This window comes from Thermobia domestica, chromosome 10, assembly GCF_964235325.1.
Source record: "Thermobia domestica chromosome 10, izTheDome1.hap1.1, whole genome shotgun sequence".
NCBI lineage: Eukaryota > Metazoa > Arthropoda > Insecta > Zygentoma > Lepismatidae > Thermobia > Thermobia domestica.
Window position 1 is genome coordinate 232,460,406 of NC_137463.1, and position 22,262 is coordinate 232,482,667.

Sequence of the window (22,262 nt, forward strand, 5' to 3'; positions counted from 1 at the left end):
ACGTAGGTAACACTTTATACTTACTATTAAATCATTTAATTATATAATATACATTACTTATTACATTGTTAATCTAGCGTAAATTAATTAATAATAAATATTATCGAAGTCGCTGGATGTAATCAGTTTTTTTTTTTTTAAATAAAAAAAGCATTCCTCACTTATCTAATGCAAATCTTCAACTTCTACCAACAAGTCTTAGTACCATTTTTTGTCGTTGCTCTAATGTTATATTAACTACTGTTTCGCTATGAAACGTTGCACCATTATGCGAACATGTTATCACATGTCCTCAATTCACTGAATAATAAAAATTTGATGAAATCATAACTGTTCGTGAAATACAATAAGAAATAATATATTTCAAATCATATTTCACCTATCTCTAACGATACGTTTGAATCTGTTACAATTAACTATGGAAATTTTAACAATGACGAATGACACAACCAAGAAACAGAATTAAAAAAGAATAAATGCGTATACAATTCAGGTGTATTGAACATACTCCGAGTATTATTTTAAATTGTACAAGCTTTGCTTTAGTAGACTTAAATCCGATTTAAACAAGCCAAGTGGATGGCTGACGAAACTGTTACACGTTAATAATTTTTGCAATAAACATATTGTTTTGCTCAGCGAGTAGTTTAAATCCGATATATCCCGAGTGCTTCAAAGACATTCTTACACAAAGTAGTAGTTGAATATTAAACAGTCTGCTGCTTGCACAATCTCTGCATCAATAAAGGGCAGATATCCATTGTAACCTACAAAGAGTCGGTTGTTTGTTTCTTTTCTGTTTGAACATTAGGAATAAGACCAGTTGCCAGCAATACAGAGTCTGTCGCTTGCAAATTGTCCATATTAACATTTGATAGGTAACCACTTGCCAACTGGGCAGTTACTGCTGCTTGCAAAATATCTGTGCTAACACTAGGCAAAAAATCATTTGCGTCCTCCATGGAGTCTGCTCCAGATATTATAACATCAGATTTAGGAAGGTGTCGTTTCTTGTGTCTATTCAAACTCGAAAGTTGATTGAAAGCCTTCAAACATACTTTACACTGGAATGGGCGTTCACCAGTATGGATTCGGACATGTCCCTTGAGAATTTTATTGGTTGTAAATTTCTTACCACAATATTGACACGCAAATCTCTTAATTCCAAAATGTATATTCAAATGATCTCTTAAAGAACTACTATCCAATAGAACCTTTCCACAAATATCACACATACACGGTCTTCTATCGTATCGCTTTCTTTTTTGGTAACCTTGAGAACTACCCTCCCCTGTTCCTTGTGACTGGAGACCCACACCATCCGAGTTGTGAACATATCGTTTGTGACTGTACCAACTATTGTAACTGTTGTAACTCTTACCACACACATCACATGTATGTGCGAATTCCCCAGTATGCATATTCACATGATATTCTAAGCTTTTTTTTGCAATGAAACCTTTGCCACATATCTGACATACGAAATCTTCGACGCCTAGATGTCTTTTCATGTGAACTTCCAAACGCGCCTTTGTCACCGTACGAAACCCACACTTATCACAAGCTACGAATTCTTCTTCCTCTGAGGAATGCATTTTCTTGTGAATATCAAGGCCTTCTGCAGTTTTGAGTTTTTTGTTACAAATGTCACACGAAAACGGCTTTAGTATTGAATGCGACCGATAATGTATTCTCATTTTATGTCGTGTCGAAAATAATTTTCCACATACATCACATACTATATTCTTTCTGTGAGTTCGTTTGTGATTTTTAAGTTGTGATGATGTTTCAAATACCTTTCCACATATCCCACACTGAGGGGTTTTCTTTGTTTTGCAATTTCGTTTTACAGGCGACTTAGAACTAGAGCCTTGACTATATTGAAAAGCTTGTTCTGTTGATAGTATTTGATTTTGATACCAGGGATTAACTCCTGTGGCTTCCATTGAGGACTGATTGGCATTCATTTTCTTCTTAATTTGAGTAGCAATATTTTGCAATGAAAGGACATTGAGCATCCATGAAGCCTCAGCAGAATTCCAGGCATCTGTACTTTTTCCAAGAGGATGATCAAAGCCTGTTTTTTGTGGCCACCTAGAAGAAAATGATACTTTAAGTTCCGTATATGAGGAACATAATAAGCATTTCTAAATTAGCGTTGTACGGCAGTCCTCACTTATTAATCAATAAATAAATATTTCCCAGTGCAAACAAATAATGTTATTGATAACATCTGTATATGATGATCACAACGCAAAAGAACTGATATCTCCAAATTGTCTTTATATTGGTTGTTACAGTCGCAGTAACCAATTCAGTGCTCAATAAGCCGTTCCATTTCCTTGAAACTCAAAAAGGTATAGTCTGTGATTAAATTCTTCGTATTGTAAGAACTTTCTTCAACATATTCTTGAAGAAGTATATTCGTTTAGTGATATGTGAATTGCAGAAAATGGAAAAATCTTAACATTTTATCGCTACCAGAATCGACATATCTTAATTATCTAACTTCCACTTGTTACACAAACGTGTTACCTTATTTAAGACTAATGCACTAATTCGTTTATCTAGAACTAAATTTCATTTAAATTTCGAATGTACTATTGTATAAATACATAAATAAATTTAAAGGGTTAGAATCCAATAGCCATCGTCAGTTACATAATATTATGATGCTCCACTATTTTCATAATGTTCTTGTGTGAAGAGTAAAATACTAAGCACATATGCCCTAACGTCTACAAGTAATACTGATGAAAAATTTCTAAGTTTTTATAACAAGGTTTTAACTCAGTGTTATCTGAACAGTTTACGCAAGTCCAATGTCAATGTTCCTAATGCTAATGCTTTTGCTCATTCTTAGGAAATATAACCGACAGATGGTATTGTAGAAAGAGTAAGAAGGGGAAGAGGGAATGACAGGAATAGTCAAAATACGACAGAAAATTACATAAAATACGATATTTAGTTTGTTTCAGTTATTCTCTATCTGCTAATAGGAGGCTTAAAACCACTGGTAGTCTCGCGGATTAGAGGAACAATCATACACAGTAAAGTGAAAGCGTTTCCTCTTTATATTTATGTTCTGTGGTCTATAAGAAAAATATTCTAATATGGACATGTTGTGTAAAATAAAACTTCACGTCACTGTGAAATCATGTGAAACTGAAACAGGGCCTAATCAATTATTCGATTACAGTTGATTCGTTATCCTGTCCCGTATTTCACAGGTCCAGATACACAATTAAATGGCAAAATAACAAAATGTAACAAGCGGATTACGCACAAAACAAGCCTAATACTGCACAAATTGACATCAGATAGCTCTTATTACTGACATACAGGAAGTTGCAATATAGCGTTATCAGTGTTTCCTTTTCATTATATTGAAAATACGAGAATATCGCAATTCACAACAATATTACTAGTATTTAAAGTTACAGATATCCAAGTAACGATAATATTCTAATACTACATTTATTAACATACTACACGAAGTACCCCAAACAACCCACTTTTGTAAAATAAAAAAAAAAGTATTAACATATTTACAAAAGTATTTTATGATTCATCTTTCCTTCAAATCAACTGCTTCTAACGTTTCTTCCTGTTTTGGAACATCTTGCGCAACGCGGATTTAAGGATTATAAGCAACTGTTATATTTTACGTAATCTTTATAGTTTGAAAACTACCCTCCTTAAAGGTTATCTTCAAATCTGGAAATATGAGAAGGTCTTCTGAAGAATGGGTAGGTGGGGAGAATGTTTGGAGTTTTGCCACGTAACTTTAGATTAGAACAATTCGGAAAGAACTTGTGGTTTATTATGTGCCCAATGAACTTTCCCCAGTCAGAAAACAAAAACTACAATGTTTTTAAGCAATTCTATTCTCTTCCCACCAATAGAGACAATTATTATTTACTTTTTACATCGAAGCCAATAGCGTCATCTGCTATGGTGTATTTCAAGAGATTCTCACTAACACTGGTATAATCAAACAGGTTTCTTGATTATTAACAATTCTCTCTTTCTGATCCCTGGTCAGCAGAAATGGCAAGATTTTTGCGAGATGGACAACATTAAGGTTTTCTATTTAAATCAGGTGGCATGGCCGTGTGATAATGTTTACTGTTTCAGAAATCTCTCCAGCTGTTAAAAGATCACCTTTATGAATCACAGCATGAAATGTATCGATACTGTTATTGCTTCATGTAGAGGATCGTCCAGGTTTGGAGTCTTCCTCGGTCAATATTTTACTTCTTTTAGAACAGCTGAATCATTTGTGGCACTGCATTCGGTTCATACAGTCCTCTTCATACATGTTAACAACAACACTTTAGATATCTGTGGAGTTCCATGCAAAAATCTCAAACGATCACGTTGTTCTTCTAAACTTTAATTTGAACTGTGATCAAATTCTCACGATATCAAATAAAGAAAAAGAACAATTATTACAAGTACTTGAAAACTATAAAATACTATTTTATAACCCACTGCAATATTTAGGAGAAAAAATCGAATCCCTAGTATCGCTTTTGGCTTACTCTCTTCCTCCTCATAAATATTTTCGTTAAGTACGGTATAATTTCTTTCTTCAAAATAATGGTGGCTGAAGTAATACCAAAAAGATAACTTTTTCCTATACTGGCCGCTGTCATCTTAAATATGAACTTTTGACTGTTTATACTTGCAGGTAAATATCCTACGCAAAATAAAGTGTGACATAAAACTGTCAAGGCCGGTACAGTCCGCAGCAAAAAACTTGCAACATGAGCATGTAAGCATATTGTGAAACTACGCATAACAGCGCAGTGAATCTACTAACGTCTAAGTGGCCCAATCACGCCAGGCGAAACCTCGGCGTCCTCCCCTGCACACTAACTTTGGAGCAAAAGACTTCGTCGTTTCACAATAATCTTACATGCTCATGTTGCAGTTTTTTTTTTTCTGCGGATTGTACAATTGACTGCGGTTAAGAACAACCTAAGCAATTGGCACAATTGTAGAAGTGAAATGAAATCTTTGAGTTTTACGTCCCACGTTTATGCCGGTTAAGCTAAGGAGACGGTGATGATGAAAATGAGTGAAATGGTGGAATGGAGAAAGTGGGAGGAAACGGGAATCCCCGAGAAAACCCACGAGCAGGATGTTTGTCCATCACAAAATCCACACAGCGCGAGCTGGGATCGAACCAGGGACCCCAAGCACTGGAGGTGAACTCTCTACCACTGAGCCACCGCGCCCAATTGGCACAACTGTAGTGATACTGACAAATCTACTTCGCTTCCTTGAAAAATGACTGATCTTAATACCAAGAACTCTGATGTCTAAATTTTACTAAAGATATCTATCGTGAGAAGACTGCTTTAACAGGTTACATATATTTATTATATAATAGATCAAAAATATTCTTACATATATTTATTGTAGACCAAAAATATTCTAAGTAAAAATGTAGATATATCATTGTAAATAGGACAATGATTTTTGGGACTTGACAATGTCTTATTGGACTTACTTATGAAAAATAACAAATATACTGGAAGTCTGTTTTCTGCCTCTCCCTCTCTGGCTTTTCGAGATAAGCACATGTGTGCAGCAATGTTAAGTCCTTGTGACTTTAGTTTTAAGCATTATTCGAAGGAAGAAATGATGTAATCATGGGAAGTCGTGCACAAACCACACTGAGTAAAAATCTTATTCAATGCAGCTGTCAATCTGAAGAACACAGATAGTCTAGTCCATTTTCTGTATGTGTTCTCGGTTTCAAGTCTGTCGAAACGTAGGTTCATTTCAACTTGGTTGTGCCAACTTAATAAATCCAGGTACCTAGATTCAATTATCTCCTTCTTTACATCAGACTTTAATGAAGGAACCATTACAGTCGTGTATAAGACACAACAACAGAACCATTAACACAAACCTTCCTACTTGAACCCGCCAGGTCACGGCATGCTGTCCGAGCAGCAAAAAAGGCGCTTTTGCACTGCTATGCTCCGGTGAATCCATTCTTTTATATTTCATTCATGCTTCTATTTTTACTCTTGTCATTCTTCGTGAGGGCTCTATAGAAGAGCCGAAAGGATGGAAATACAAGGAATTTTAGGAATCGAAATTTTAAGCAAGTAAAATTACTGTTAAAATGCTTAATGTGTTAGCATGTTGTCCTTAGGAAATAAGCGTATTATTTCGAATTGAAATACGTCAAGAAAGATGGGGGAAGGGATAAAATACGATCCATGTTGGAAGTTTGCTCACATAAATAAAGTGATAAAATAATTTTGCAATATAACCTACAAAAAATTACTTGATTTGGATACCATATAGTACATACCCATTTTCTTTAGGCCTTGAAATGAAAATGAAATGAAATCTTTGAGTTTTACGACCCACGGTTATGCCGGCTAGGCTAAAGGAGACGTGATGATGAAGAATGAATAAAATGGTGTAATGAAGAAAGTGGGAGGAAACGGGAGAACTCCGAGGAAACTCACGCACACGGTGTTTGTCCCCCACAAAGTTTACTTGGCATGAGCTGGGATCGAACCTGGGACCCCATGTACACCATCCTTATTGATCGCGGGTGGAACTGATTACAGAGAAGCGAGTAAAAGAGAGGTATATGGAACTTGAAAATTTCCTTCATGTTTCCCAATCACCGTCACTGTTTGATATTAAAATTTTGTCAATGAGTGAATGTCAGCACAAAAAATAAATAAATAAATAAATAAATTCTGTTCCAATATGGAATATATTTTCTCAGAGACTTCTCAATTATTCCCACTACATTGGAGTTAAAAATTCAGCCCAAAGTAGGGGATGGATGGATCGATGTAAGCCCTACTGCTTGGAGTTGAAATTGATCAATAACGAAGGAATGAATCTGGAATGGGTACATACATAATATATGGGAAGCTTTATAAATATTTTCAGATTTTAATGAAATAGTGTATGCTTTGTTTGAGATGGAATCGAACCAAACTATGAATAGATAAAACTAAGTAATTATTATCATATTCATAGTTGTTTCCGTGCCCTAAAAAATCGTACTTCGGCAGTCCCTGAACTTCGAAGCACAGTCTGGAAGGAATATGTATCCTGGCGACTTCAAAATTACACCATGTAATCCGGTTTGAAAGCACTAACTATATAAAACTACATCATTTTGGGATTACACTTCGAATTAGAAATACTCACGTAAGGACCATAGTTCAAGATTCAGATCAATTACAGATTTTCAGGGAATAGTGTGTGCAAGCATTTTAAACTAGGATACGAGTGAAAATTAAAATTACAGTTCACTATTTTATAAAGGAGTGAAGTGTTTTAGTAGCGCTGCAGCAGAAATAAATTAGTGTCGACGTATATAATCATATTTTGATTTGCCTTTTTGTGAAAGTAGTAGAAGCAACCCTACACTGCGATGTACCGCAGGTAAGACGTAATTTTCAAATGATTTGAAGTGACATTTGTATAAGTTTTCAGGTTAATTCAGGTAATGTCAGGTTGGCCATTCATAAAAATTCAACTAATAAGCATCTATAGTAGTATAGATTGCGAATAGTGATAATAGTCACAACAACAAATAGAAGATACTCACCGCTGTAGAAGAAAACAGCAGCACTTTTGACGGACACGGCGCTCATCAGCTGATTCGAAGTTTGAAAAATATGTGGAAAGATGGAAGGATAGAAGTGGTTTTTCGCATGGTGGATGAACCTACCTTAAACATTATGAAGATACTCACTCTTCACTGTTATCGTTTCTTTTTCTTTCCTTTTGTCCAAATTGAGTTAAGGAGCAAATTTGTAAGTGTACAAAGATTTCTTTATTTTACATTCAGTAGTAATTTTTGCTTTTTCCATTACGCGTACATTAAGAATATCATGTTTATTTTCTTTAAGATGCAATGACAGTCCGGATAATTGCTACAGTTTGAAAGTCCTAGTAGTGTGAACATGTTCAGCTATTCTGGTTCAAATGTTTCTTTGATTTGACCTAAATACAGTTTATCACACTGGCAAATAACACTGTAAACTTCACTAAATACTGGGAATCGATGAAGTAAAACTTGAAGTTAGTTAGGTATTTCGCACTTTATTTTGGGAGAGCTTCTCAAGCATTAACACCATATTTTAGTAATATCTTTTCATCTTTGCAGAAACATGCTGAACTAAAGGAATGCCTGGTTGGGTATTGATTTCAAAGCTTATAATTTTTAACTTGTTTGTACCATTTGATAAATAAAGACTTTTGAAAACCACTTTCCTGTCATATTTTTATGAGGTACTTTACTTCCTGATTACGGTTCTCAGGAAGGTGTGAGAGTAAAACGCGTCTCTTAAAAAAAGTTTTTTCTGATATTCATCTGAAGCCAAGAGTGTGATGATCTGAAGTTAATATATTTAGTCCCTGCAAAAAGTTTGCAATATAGAGATGACAAATTTATTTGCATGTCTTTTTATAGTGATATCCAAAAAACTGAGCATCCTAAGATGTATCTGGTTGAATTCGTCGAACAAGTCTTTTAAATCAGAGTCGCTCTTGTACAAAATTAAGGTATCATCAGCACAGCGAAAATATCTAAAATGTGGGGAAATTTAGGTAGAATATCAGTTTCAAACATATCCAAAACCATGTTGGAAAGTCATGCGGAAAGGGTGCGTTACCTATAGCCAACTATCATCTTGTTGGAAAACCTTTCTTCGGAACTAAATGTCTATCTTCAAGTCTTATTTCGTCAATTCTCAACTATCTACTGAAGTTTACAACATCACTTGCCATAAACTGTATACAGATCAAACCAAACAGAACATTTATACCAGAATAGCTTAACTACTATAAAGTATAAACTTTAACTACAGAACATTTATACTAGAACACTATGAACTGTTCACGCTACTAGACTCTTGTACTACAGCAATCACCCTGACTGTAACTGCATTTTAAGGAAACTAAACAGGGTGATGTTAATGTACGTGTAATGGAAAAAAGCAAAAACTGCAACTGAACGTCACATAAAAGTCATTTTAGATTGATAAATTTAATCCTGAACTCAATCTCGACAAAGGGAAATTAATCCAGTATGGAATGACCATCTTAATATCCGTATCCGTCGAAAGTGCTACTGTTTTCTGATTTATAGCGGCGAGTATAAAGCGTTATTTTTTACTTGCTACTGTAACAGACATCTACTGAAAACACGGATTTGAAAATACTAAAGATGAATAAACCAACACAATGGTAAGTTAATTTGTTTTTGGAAAAACAGAAGAGAATCTTCATAGCGGTGATTCAAGGAACAGCAATATTGTCTCTATAATGGGCAGAACTGATGATTAAAGAAAAATAAATAAATAAAAATACATCCATGAGGAACAAATAAGGGGTCAACGAAACATAGCGCATATTTGCCGTTCCATTTGGGTGCTTTGATGAGAATAATTCTGACTTAATTGTACTGAAGTACTAACAATATTACGATGTTTTTGTAAGTCCAGAAAAACTTACCGTACAGATATATTTCAACATGCTCGTAAGAAGGAGAAAAAATGTAAGTGAAACAGCTGGGAGTTAGAAAATTTCAATGGATAGAAACACCGCAACCCTTTATACATACCAGACTAAACTGATACATATACAGACGAAATTCCACTTTCGATGATTATTTTAAATTTCAAAAAGAGAACACTTCTTGGAAGTTTTCAACATAACTCAACAAAGCTGTAATAAAATTAGTAGGGGAAAAAAAAAAAAAAGAAACACAGTAACATTAAAAGGAAAATAATAGGAAGAAGAATACTTCAACATTGGAATGCTTTTCGATAGCTTTCTAGTTTCGAAAGCTACTTCTCTAGTAGTGAAAATAAGTTGACAAACGTAACGGTTCTGTTTGTTGACAACACGTTCAAATAAAAATGTGCTTCGTCACTACACATTAGTTTCTCACAAAATCTCCATCCTCCTATTGCATCCCCAAAACCCATTCAGCAAAGTTTCTCCTTTGAAAATAATCATTTGTTCCAGTTCCTGAGTTATCTGAATTTTATATACACATGTGCACATACATGTGCAATCTCCCGTGAAAACACGATGTAGGGAACTTTTTTAAATGTTCGTCTATTGCAGATAACGCCGAACAGATTTTTTTGAGACTAGCAATAAAACTGTCACGCACACCAGCGATGTTTCAACAGCCAGGTTGGATCGAGAACATGGTGATTTAATGTTTGCTATCGAGCCTAATCCCTCAAATTTCTTTATCATTCTGCGAATAGTTGTTTCGTTAGGTGAACTTTTAGGTACACTTTCATGACACAGATTGCACGAAGCTCTGCACAACAATAGCCATTCTTGTAATAAATGTTTACAATCAAAATTCGCTGTTTCTTTGTGTAGCGATCTAATTGACTAAGCTGCAATAAACATGTGAATGAACTCCGTGACAAATGCCAGTGTTGCCAGATAAAATCAAACTCGACATTCTTAAACTATAACCTTTGCCGTTGTATGCATGTAAAGGTTGTTTTTACTTGTACGTAGAATAAACAGAGAGATTAAAAAATAAATAAATAAATAAAAATAAAAGAGCTGTATCAAGGTCTCCCTGGGGTCAACTTTGGTGACGGATAAACATCGAAATGACACATCTATAGCTGCATGACGAATGAAAACCCTAAAAGTAGTGCATATCACATAATCGAACAGCAGATAAGTGAGGCAACTGGTTACGGAAATGCTGTAGAAACACTACTTCGTAAGTTACAATACAAAAAAGTATATACAAAGTAAATGCCGAGACACCTTCCTTAGAACAACGTAAATAAAGGTAGACGTATATTACAATACGCTGGAACGTTCTGAAGGGAAGCGGAACGTGTTTTTCAGGAATGTGGTTACTAGTGAGGAAATCTCGGTCGCATTCCACACACCAAACATAGGTCAATAGAATGCATCTGTCGTCTTCACCGAAACACAACGCGGTATGGACCACGCGATCGTCAGAAAGTTACATTTGTACGAATTTCTTAGATCACAATCAAGTAATTAACGGTACTAGTTAAGTGGTACTAGATACTAGGTTTTAAAAAGTTCAGGGAAGCTATTGGACAAAAAAAAAAAAAAAAGTTTCTACTGGATAGTGTTGTTTTGCATCACGATAGCATCTGCCATTACAATTTGCCAAAATGAGGTGAGCCGTAATGCTCCAACGCTCTTATAGTCTTGATTTAGCCCACTTGACTTCCATTTGTTTGTCCCTCTTAAAAACTATCTCAGCGGACAGCATTTCCAGGACGTGGAAATCATCAAAATCACTATGAATGCTTGCGTCAGAAAACAAGCTCCAAAGATTTTTTCAAACAGAATTTTTGTATTGAATTCGGTGGTAGAAATGTATTGAAAACAAAGGCCATTTTGAACAGCCTTAATAAGTAATGAACGTAAGCCTCTATTTTCAAGCACTTTCGAATTTTTCAACACGAAATTCTTACAGCAGAGAAGGCATTACTTTTGGGATGACCTTTAAAGTCCAATGTCCGAAAATAAACGCAACAGGCACACACAACTGAAAACATGATTTTAAATTCAATATGAACATATCTACGATGAGACGGATTTTTTACTGAAAACTTTCATTTCCTGCAACACTGTTACGAAGCAAAATTTTCATTGAAACTGGTATTATTTAAGAATCTCAGGTAACCAATGGTTTGCGAAGAGCTTCCTCGTGGATATATAGATGAGAGAGCTCAGTTCGATTCCCAGTAGGAACAGTGCGGTTTAGGTCCCGCATTAAACTATAGGTCCATGCCTCATATTCTCAGAACCGAAAAGGGCGTTAGACCTGAAACCAATCAATGTCTCGAGAAAACTCAGTCTTTAGTTTATAAATAATTATTTTTAAATTGTCAAAATGACTCAGAAACCTCTTTCCTGGACTCATCGGCATGGGGTAGTAACTGTAACACACTATGCAAGGCTATGTGATAAAAATATTTAAGAAAACACAAACACTTAACAGTTTCAACACACTAACTGTGTCTTGATCAAACTTCCACTCCTCACTAACGACAGGACAATTTCAATATTCAATATAAGAAATTCAAGCACGTTTGAGTTGTCAACTTCTTTACAAAGAGGAAATGATCTTGGATTGATCCTAGTTCTCATCAAAGAAATACTGTAGTGGACAAGCACTCTGTGCGAGGGTTTTTGTCAGAATAATAGCATTTTCTCCCACTTCATTCATTCCTCCGTAAGCACTCATATCGTCATCACAGTCTCCTTTAGTCTCGGTGTATAATCATTGGACATTAAAAATAAGAAAAAATGGCAAAATAACTAATGTTATATACTTTGTATTATCAACATCCTTATATGTGCTGAACTACAATCGCAATATGAAGAAATACCTAGCAAATGTGTGTTAATACAATATATGATTTTTCCATTCACTCTCGTTTTAATCCAGTTCAGTGAAACTGCTATTTCAGTGGTTAACTCCGTTCACACATCTTGGCTAACTTCTCTTATTTTGTAGATCAAATATATACATATAAACATGATTATACGGCCAACAAATTTACCATTCCGTTGACTCAATTATTTCTGTATAAGAATGAAATACACTTGTATTTCAGTATCGTACAAAAAATCACACACTTACACTTGCTCTAAGTCTAGACTAGAAAACGATGGGACAATGACATTACGCTCGAAAGAATAAGTTATATTTTCCAGATTTGGATTCTCAACTTATCTATTCAAGAGAGCTCATTATGTGCCTAAGCTGAGCACGTAATCTCAACTATAAAATAATCTAAATCATCGATCTCGTGATTACGAGAACTTCGTTATTAAACCTTCCACCAACAGTGGAGAGGACAGCAGGGAAGTTAATATAAAACGAATGTACGAGAAATAATGCACAATCATATTCAGTGTAAGCACATCCTGATTTAGTTTTCCCACAACACAATTCTACAATTTACTTAAAGTTTAATGAAACTTGATGCTCCTCCTATTCTCATATTGAGAAATTATTTTACGAACTACTAAATCCCTTCCCCGTGTAACAACAGCGAGCAAGATTTTAGCCCTTTCCCTCTATGTACTCCATGCTGAATTTATGTGAGTGAACAACAGATAGAATTCTTTGAAGCAGAAAACATCCGAATACCAACCACTGTGCCTTTGGGTCTAATGATTCAGGTCAAATATATAATAATCGTTAATCCCCTTCCTAACGTATTCCAATTATGACTAACACGTTAATTCGCGCATTCTGTACGAGCGGTCTCAGTTTCGATTCCCAACCGGATGCTTCCCTCGGATAGAAACTCGAGTATTGGTTCACATCCTACTTTAGAGGTATCGTTTCATTTAACCTCGATATGAAAAGTAATATTGAATATCCAATAATTTAAACCTTTATGATGAAACTTGCTAATCATGAGAGTACGTGAAGTATTCTTATTCTGTGTATCAGGGAACCTCTGTACATCATATTCTGTGCCTTTATATGCAACGGTTAATGTAAATCCCTCTTTCCCCACTCATTCCGGGAGGAATTTTCTCAATATATGAGTTTACGTGATATTTATATACTTTTCTCCGTATGCCCATATTAGATTCGTTTTGCAATCCGAACGGTAAAATTTCCTATATTCGTCTAAGTGAATAAAATACTTATACTTTGTGTATTAAAACCTCTTATAACCCGCCCCTTCCCTTATGTGCCTTTATTATTCCATATACAATATCGTATATGGTTCAGGTTCAGGAAAAAATCCCTACCGCCGGTGCACCCAAGTTTCATTTTGTTTCCTTCTCATCCCTTCGAAGTGAAGTTTCTAAAACGCCGCGCTAAGTGAATGTGGCGTTAGTTTACTTATCGAAAAACTTCCATATACCAACCTTCGCCTCTCAAAAAAATTAGCGATTCACCAAAGCCTCACAGTGTTCATCTCATTAAATTCGTGCAAAATAATAGCATTCGCATTCTGTGTAACAAAAATGTTATACCAAATATCATGCCTTTAACTTCACGGGTTAAAAAGGAACAGTGATAACAAAGTAATCAGTTTCTGCATATGTTAATTATGCTATTGGTTAATTTCATAATATCAAAATACCATCCAGAAAGACTTAACATAGTAAAATTATTATCCAAATCCGGCGAATAGTTTCGAAGATTATTGAGACAAAAATTTACGAATTCTGAAACAACTTCTGTTTAACGACGAACTTCTTAAATGATTGATCAATGAAAGATAATACTTTTTCTTGATTAAATCTCAATAATAATCCTTGTGATTTAGTCACTAATTTTCCAGTATTAATAAACCAAAACTGACAAAAGTATCAAATATATATATGTATAATACTGTACTGTGTTACATTTCCGAAACTGTTACACAAATATTATTAGTATATATATATCTAGTGCTTTGGTCAGTCTTGTTTAATATTTTCACAGTTATAATGAACAAAGCTCCTTTCACATCAAGTCATCCAGTTCAAATACAATTGTCCATCCCACATTCTCAAGCTTCTGTGAAATTTAGTATAGAACACATAACACGAACTTTTTTTTTTTTTTTTTTTTTCAAGTATTATGTATAATTTTTATAGTCTCGGAAAACTTATTGTGCTCGCAGGTTTTGTAAACGATCGAAAGACCAAAGCAATATCTCACTTCAATTCAGCAGTACAAAGTCATATTTGAAGGAAGTGTATTGAAAAATCATCTTAGTGGAAATTTGATGATTTCGGTATCAAATGACATGAACGGATCCTTAATCCATGAAACATTTGTCCAAAGTGGTGGTAGTCGATTCTGATAATGTACAGTATATTGGTTTACCGAAGTCGCTATATTCTCTCCTCTCTTCATCGTCGCCTCGATGTGACTTCTTACTCTTCATCATCGCCTGTAAGTTCACATCGATGACATTCGTAACATACTGTTAGTGATGTTCCTCTCTTTCGCTCCTATTTATTTCAGTTAGTCCAAGAATCACCATAATACCAAGTTTTGAAATCTGACAAACGTTCTTCGAACATTACAAATGTATAGTACGTAAGCGAGTAAGGCGATAATCGAGAAAGAATGTTCCTTCCTGAATCTACTAATAAGACTACAGGCTTCCGCTATTAGAACAAAGAATTAAATAACCCAAGTTGTTAAATAAAAGAACCAACAATTTCCGTTATGGAATGCTTCTAATGTTCGTAAAGCTTTTAAGTAACTTTCGCAACGTTCAGTTCATTTCCAGTTAGCGCTTCAAACACAGCATCTAATGAGGTAGCAATTGGAACATACAAAGAGATCTCTATTTGGTTGATTATATACGGTAATATAGTACAATATAAATAGAATGTAAAAATACAATATGAACAGAAATCGAAGATCCGAAGACGCAATACAACACAAAATATTCAACATAGATGCATGAAAACTAACAAACGAACTCGCATGCGAAATCATTTGTTCATTGTAACGTATTCACTTCATCACTTATAGCAGCATAAAAAAACTTTTTATTCGTCGTATTATTCCACTGCCTTACATATTATTTCACTACATATTATTTAGATGCAGCAACATTACATTAAGCATCGCATTTTCATTCTTTTGATATCAATATCTCTATGTTGCAAGTTGTAATACGGTCTTTTCCACTATATGTAAAATTTTGCTATTACGATGTTAAGCAGTATACTATAACCAAATGTTAACTATTATATTTTATTTTTCCTTGAGTATATACCTGATTATGCGTAACCAGAGTGTCTACTCAAATTCCAAAATAAATAAAATTCGTGACTTTTTCGTGACCTTTTCTTTTCCAAACCATAAAATTTAGTAACATTCTGAAAAGCGAATTTGGGTGCAAATTGAGCAAATTTTCATGCATGCGATAGAAATTTGCTTTGCTTGCGATTTGGTAGGGTCTAAAGCCAAAAATAGGCATTTTTGGTGGTGAATTTTGACGTTTTATACAAAAAAATTCCAGTCTATATCATATTTCTCCAGGTAAAAAAAAAATTCGTAACCTAAAAGCTAAATTTCGTGACTTTCGTGATCGATAGACACCCTGGTAACTATTAACGACAGGTATAACATTTATGAAATTTAGGAAAATTAGTATTTCACAGTGATTTTAGCGTTATATAACCTAGATCAGAATTTAGACTGAACCCTATTTACGTTTCTGGCAAAGTAAACAGATGATGATTCGTCAAAATGGGACGATTTAGCACATGGTAAAGCAACAAGATCATAAATATTCAAAATTAAACACTCTCAAAGAGAGTTGCAATAGTTTATACATCATAAATAACTGCTACACCACAGATCGGACAAAAAATCTAACGTTTGTAGATATTAGCGAAATTATTAGTTTAAATTAACTAATTTCTAAATATGCTTTAATAGGAATATTCTCAGTCTAATTTCCTTTCATTATGAGAGTTCTTAATGTGGTAATAAGAATACATTCAGTGTGTTTACTTTTGTTTCGATAATCACTCCTCGGCCCTCTCATCTCTAACAGCTGTCGTGTCTTCTGTTTTGAAATACAGAATTCTACGTTAACTCATTTAACAATTATTTGCAGAATATAAAACAAGTGTTATAGGATGAACACGAAAACATACAATAATAAGTAAACAAATAATTTACACGTATCAACAATAGATAAAGAAACGAACAACTTATAAACGGATAAACAAATAATATATAACGAACATTTCATGACCGTTACATTTGATTTCTATCAAGATATGGGACAATGATGATGATATCATTTGAACGAGCGCATATTTTCTATTAGGGGTTAAAATATTGTTGGGCATTTATTGTTTGCAACAACATTCCAATGGCGACCCTAGCAAACGATTACGTCTCCACCTGAGCTTTGAACCAATGTGAAAGAAACTTCTCATTCCTAAGGGTATTCAGTTCAGCGATAATACTTTTGGGGGGAGGGGAGGGGGAGATTAACCATAAGAATCATAGATATCAGAGTAATCTTAATGTTTATTGGACAAAGGTCTCCATGGCGTCATGCTCCCTCTCTTACCCATTCAACTTAAAGAGGATTTATTCTAGTAAATCGTACCAGAAAAATTACACTTTTTAAGTATTAACACGTAAAAATTGCTCAGAAAAATAGTTACTTTATGCTGAGATGTAAACAAATGTTAACAACAACTACACTGATGTTCGAAAGCGAAATATAATGAACGTATGGTTCTCTTAGATCACGAACACCTGAATTAAGGAAATTAATCACAACGATATTCATTAATACAATGACTCGTCCTACGATACTGCGCATTTAAAAACACTTATAATCACGTTTGTATAAATTTAAAAATGTATCTGACATCTCTTCAGAGAAATATCTTTATGTTTCTAATCCTGTTACAACAATATTACAATTTATAATAAACAAAAAGTAATTAACGAATAAAAGGATTTGTGTACTCTTGATTTTTTCTCTACCTTGATACCTTGTTTAAGACTTCCAGTACATACATTAATCATATTTCCTCAAACCGAAAGCTGCTAACTTTCATGTAAAGAACGTAAAATAAAAAAAATAAAAAATAAAAAAAAAACTTAACTACAACTCTGGCATTTGACTGTTAAATAATCAAATACTCCACATGATGATCTGTATTATTTAATTCTATTTCTTCAACGAAGCTATGGAGAAGTCATTTTGGAATTTACACCTTCAATAAACACTTCTTACATAATTATATTATGAAACCGTGGATACTCGGATAACTTCTCTCGTAAAATCCTCACATGCAACTCACTCAACAAATGAAAGTAACGACACTGAGTTTCACAAATTATCAGCAGTATTTAAATGTTAATTAAAATTGCTTCTTTCATCTCTGCAGTGTACTGTTCTGTATTCTAAGCGACCTATTCGACTACTGCCATGCAGCTTTTTTTCCCTATTTGTATGATAGGAATTGTAACATGTACAGTGACCTCAAATTGTTCATACTCGCTTTGAATTATTTCTCTCTCTATTGAATAATTTTAGCATCCCTGTTTTACTCTTGCAGGTTATGTATTGATTAGGAGCACCGTCAAGTGACTTCTTTGACTTGAAAATCGGGAACGGGAGAATATCATCTCTTGGTGGTAACAATTACAATTTAGCTGCAGGATCAACATTATATCTAATCTTGTTTGCAATCAAGTGTCATAATGCTGCCGAGATCCAGGATGATTGTTATTCTATCTGCTCTGATAGGCTTTTGAATCATATTAGCAGACTTTTTATTCAAGAGCTAACTTTTATTTATTTCCTTACTTTCTTGTGACTTCCGTGGTTTCTCTAGCGACAGACGACGAGTGTAACAAAAGCATTGAAAATTTATCAAAAATATCTCTAAACTAAAATGAACTTTAACAAACTAGCAGTATACTTCTGTTTCTTCGCTTTTTAAAATAAAATTATTGTCAGATTGGTCGAAACTTAGACGACTGAAAAATATTCATGTTTACCCTCCCTAAACCAAAATGTAACTATATACCGACTTGTATTATCTGGGTTTCTTTTTCTACCAAATAAATCAGAAGCCATTTAGAAAAATTAGTCATTTAGTTATTGCATAAAATCATAGCCAAATTCTAATTTGTATTTCGATTCATGAAATAAATTACATTTATACTTTAACAAAACCTTACCTGAATTCCTTTCAAACAATTGCAACTGACGAACCACACAGATAATGAAATGCGTATACATTGACATCGGCACAAAATCAGCAAATAATGCACAATATTCGCGAAAAACATTCATATATACAATACTATAATGTGAAATTTACTTTCTGTGTACTTTTTACATATTAATACTTGAACTTTCCAAATTCTACGTTATACATAACATATAGAACTGTGCAGTTTTTATATCAACATGAACGCAGATACAGAAGCTTCCAAGCAGTAGCAACTGTAAATTTAGTAACTGTGCAAACGGAACAATTTATTATGATAAATTTAGTACTTACAGAGAATGTCCGAGGGAGAAGTTACAATTAATACTGCCAGAATTTGGTGTAAAGTCTTGTACTTCTACTTCTTCCAGATTTCTTAAGATTACGAAACTGCTCAGAGTTCGTAAACCTTAACGAACAATATTTAGTTAAGAACTCTATATGCATATTCGCTTTTTTAATAATTACAAGAAAACATCTAAGACGAGTAATTTATCGAATTTTAATGGAAGCAGTTGTACTTTAATTACCAACACAGTTGGTTCACCTGGCTTTCGGCACGCTGTACAATATACTTTAAAATCATGCTTAATGGAAAACTTAATTGTTTACATGTAACTAATGTCTTTATTTATTTTTGAGTCTGGCCACCGACTACCCCAAACTCGATATCATATTTATACAATTATTCACGATCATTGTTATACACAACATTATATGGATTTAAATCACTGAGTAGCAAGCTACAGCGCAGGTAGCGGTATCTTTTAGTGTAACTGCTTATTATTAGGAATTAGGATAACGTGCAGATTGACAGACCGAGACCTTTGCCTTTTATTATTACGTTATTTAGGCGAAGATTTCGTAATAACAATAGTACGACAACTTTGATCAAAACACTGGCAATATTAATTATGGCTGCCCCCACGGTGATTTCCCTGAAAACAGTAAATTCATCAGTAAATCTAATTTTCATTAAGAATTAACTATATAACATAATTTAGTACTAAAAATTAGAAAAAATGTGAACTCTAAAAAAAACGAACTAAAGAAATTATTGCAACTACACTGCAAATAAGGAGTCTAGAAATGTTCACTGCTTTTACTCAGCTTCTGTTTTAATTAATCGAGATCATCACAGAATATGCATGTGTGCAGCATTAAATACACATTATTGTTGTGTGTTCAATACACACGATATGCTTCTGAGTTCACAAAATATTAGTTTCAAAACGTAATCTTGCGAAATAACCATACTAGAGACGTCCACTTACTACTTTTTCCAATCACATTCATGGAAACAAATCTAGCATTCCATATGTATTAAAACTTACACATGCTAACAGGAACACTATATTTCATTCATTCTTCAGAGACTCTGCTTAATAAAAAAAATAATTAATTAACGTATTTCAGTTGATCATGATTTCATATATCTTGGCACGGATCCAAGGGGGACTTATAGCCCCCCCTTGATGCTCCGGTATACACTGGATAAAATGGGCTTCAATCCCGCTTTACACTGAATAAAGCTGCAAACTATGGCTTAGCCCCTCCCTTGATCACATCCTCGATCCGATCCTGTATTTTATATATCAAGTAGTATCAAGTAACTTCACTTATTTATACGTATTTCTGGGCATTACCGCCATCTATGGCCTTAAGTCCATCACGTATGAGGAATGACGTCCCTTGGTGAGCACACTATCCGGGGAAGTTGGGGAAAGAAGAACGGAATGGGAAAGGATAGTAATGGTCTGGGACCTGTATCTTAAGCATCATTCCAGCATTTGCCTGTTGTGGATGAAGGAAGAACCCAGGAAAAATCAGGAATAGCTGGCCTGAAAGAGCTGTTACGCTTTTTCGACCGACTGCCCCCACCAGGAATCGATCCCGGGATCGTACTCACACTAAGGGCAGGAGCGTTTGCAATCAAGTAGCTTGTGAAATGAATGTGATAATTTAAGTTTGGAAACAATGTAACGACAACGTCTCATTAACAACAAACGGTAAGCTGATTACAAGAAGACAAAGTTTTAAAAGAGAATCTAATGTGTGTTGCGGCGTGCAGAAAGAATGTACGTATATATTTTTCGAATGAGAAGAACATCAAAAATAGTTAAACTTTAAAGAAATTGCAAGTGTTGCTGTTCACAGCTTAATGATAGACCTGAAATCAACAAGGAAATTGTGAAATCGGTGAGAGAGGAAATGCTCAGATGTTCCAAAAAATTCGTTACAAGGATTTCAGTATTAGGAGAATGTGCTCATATACGTACACAACTTACATAAAAAGATATTATGTTTCTAGTTTAATGCCCCGATTATGCCGTTTAAGCTAAAGAAGACGGATGATTAATGGAAGAGAATTATTATGAAATACTTGTGGAATCAGAATATGAAAGAAAACAGGAGAAATCAGACAAAATCCATGGACTGCTTACAGAACTTACAGCTAACGTGGATTACACAAGAATGATGAGACAATACTTGAGCGAACAATTTGGTGGGGTATGTATTGACTCTCCAAATCTGAAGCTTTTCATTTGTAAAAAGGATGGTTTCCTAACAACATGTATGTTCAAAAACTTTCATGTATAGCAGTGGTGCCCCCCCCCTTATGTCCATGACGCACCCCCCGCAATTTTCTATCCATAGGTGTTCTTCCATGAAAAAAATCTTTTCGATTAAATTTTACACCCCTCAAATATATTTATATAGATTTTAGCCCCCCCCCCCCAAATATTTCAATGACGCAGTTTGCGTCATAGCCCCCCTTGTGGGCGCCCCTGTGTATAGCCTAAATGAATGAATGAAAAAAAAAGTATACAGAATAATCCAAATTAGGATCGTCAGTAGGGATTTTTGAATTTCAACTATAAGCTGAATGTCTGTCATTAATGTACTATTGAAAGTCATGTTGTACAACGTACGTTATCATCATCAAAGTTTACAGATTAGGAATGTTTTGCAAGTCATTTCCTATTAATACGGTTTTCCACTTGGAATTTATGACCCTTTCAAACGATGCATGACTTCAAGAATAATCTGTGTGGGGGCTGGTGGTTCAGTGCTAGAGCGATCGCTTCTGGCGCGAGGGGTCCCTGATTCGATAGGAGGTCTCGTTTAGTAGACTCTGTGGTGGACAAGTACTGTGGCGGAGAGAGTTTTCTTGAGGTTCTTTTTCTTCAATTTTGGATAATCGTGAGATATTTTAACAAAACTGTATGATATTCGGAATCACTGTAGAAGTCAGCAAGGAACTAATAATGAACAGATATGTTATCACTATTATTTTCAATACAGAAGATTGATCCGTCTATATGTGTCCGATTTTAAATCTTCACTACTGCTCACACAATCGTCCGATCGAATGATTCAAACAGCAAGGGAAAACCAAACGCCTCTAGTATCGCGCCAAATTCAAGTGTGTGTGGTGTATGGAGCAAGGTAAACCGGTTTTGAGAAGGCTATGTCGTAGCACTTTTCCACGCCAAGTTTTGCGTGATACC

The 22,262-nt window shown here is 34.6% G+C and overlaps 1 protein-coding gene across 1 annotated transcript in view; it reads right to left on the bottom strand.

The window, feature by feature from the left end:
• Positions 1 to 481: 481 nt before the first annotated feature.
• Positions 482 to 22,262, bottom strand: part of LOC145661840 (uncharacterized) — a 26,671-nt gene continuing 4,890 nt past the window's right edge. Inside the window, exon 2 of the mRNA XM_081727179.1 lies at positions 482 to 2,147. Within this exon, the coding sequence (XP_081583305.1) occupies positions 768 to 2,147 (1,380 nt within the window). The 3' untranslated portion in view covers positions 482 to 767. The remainder of the gene's footprint in view (positions 2,148 to 22,262) is intronic.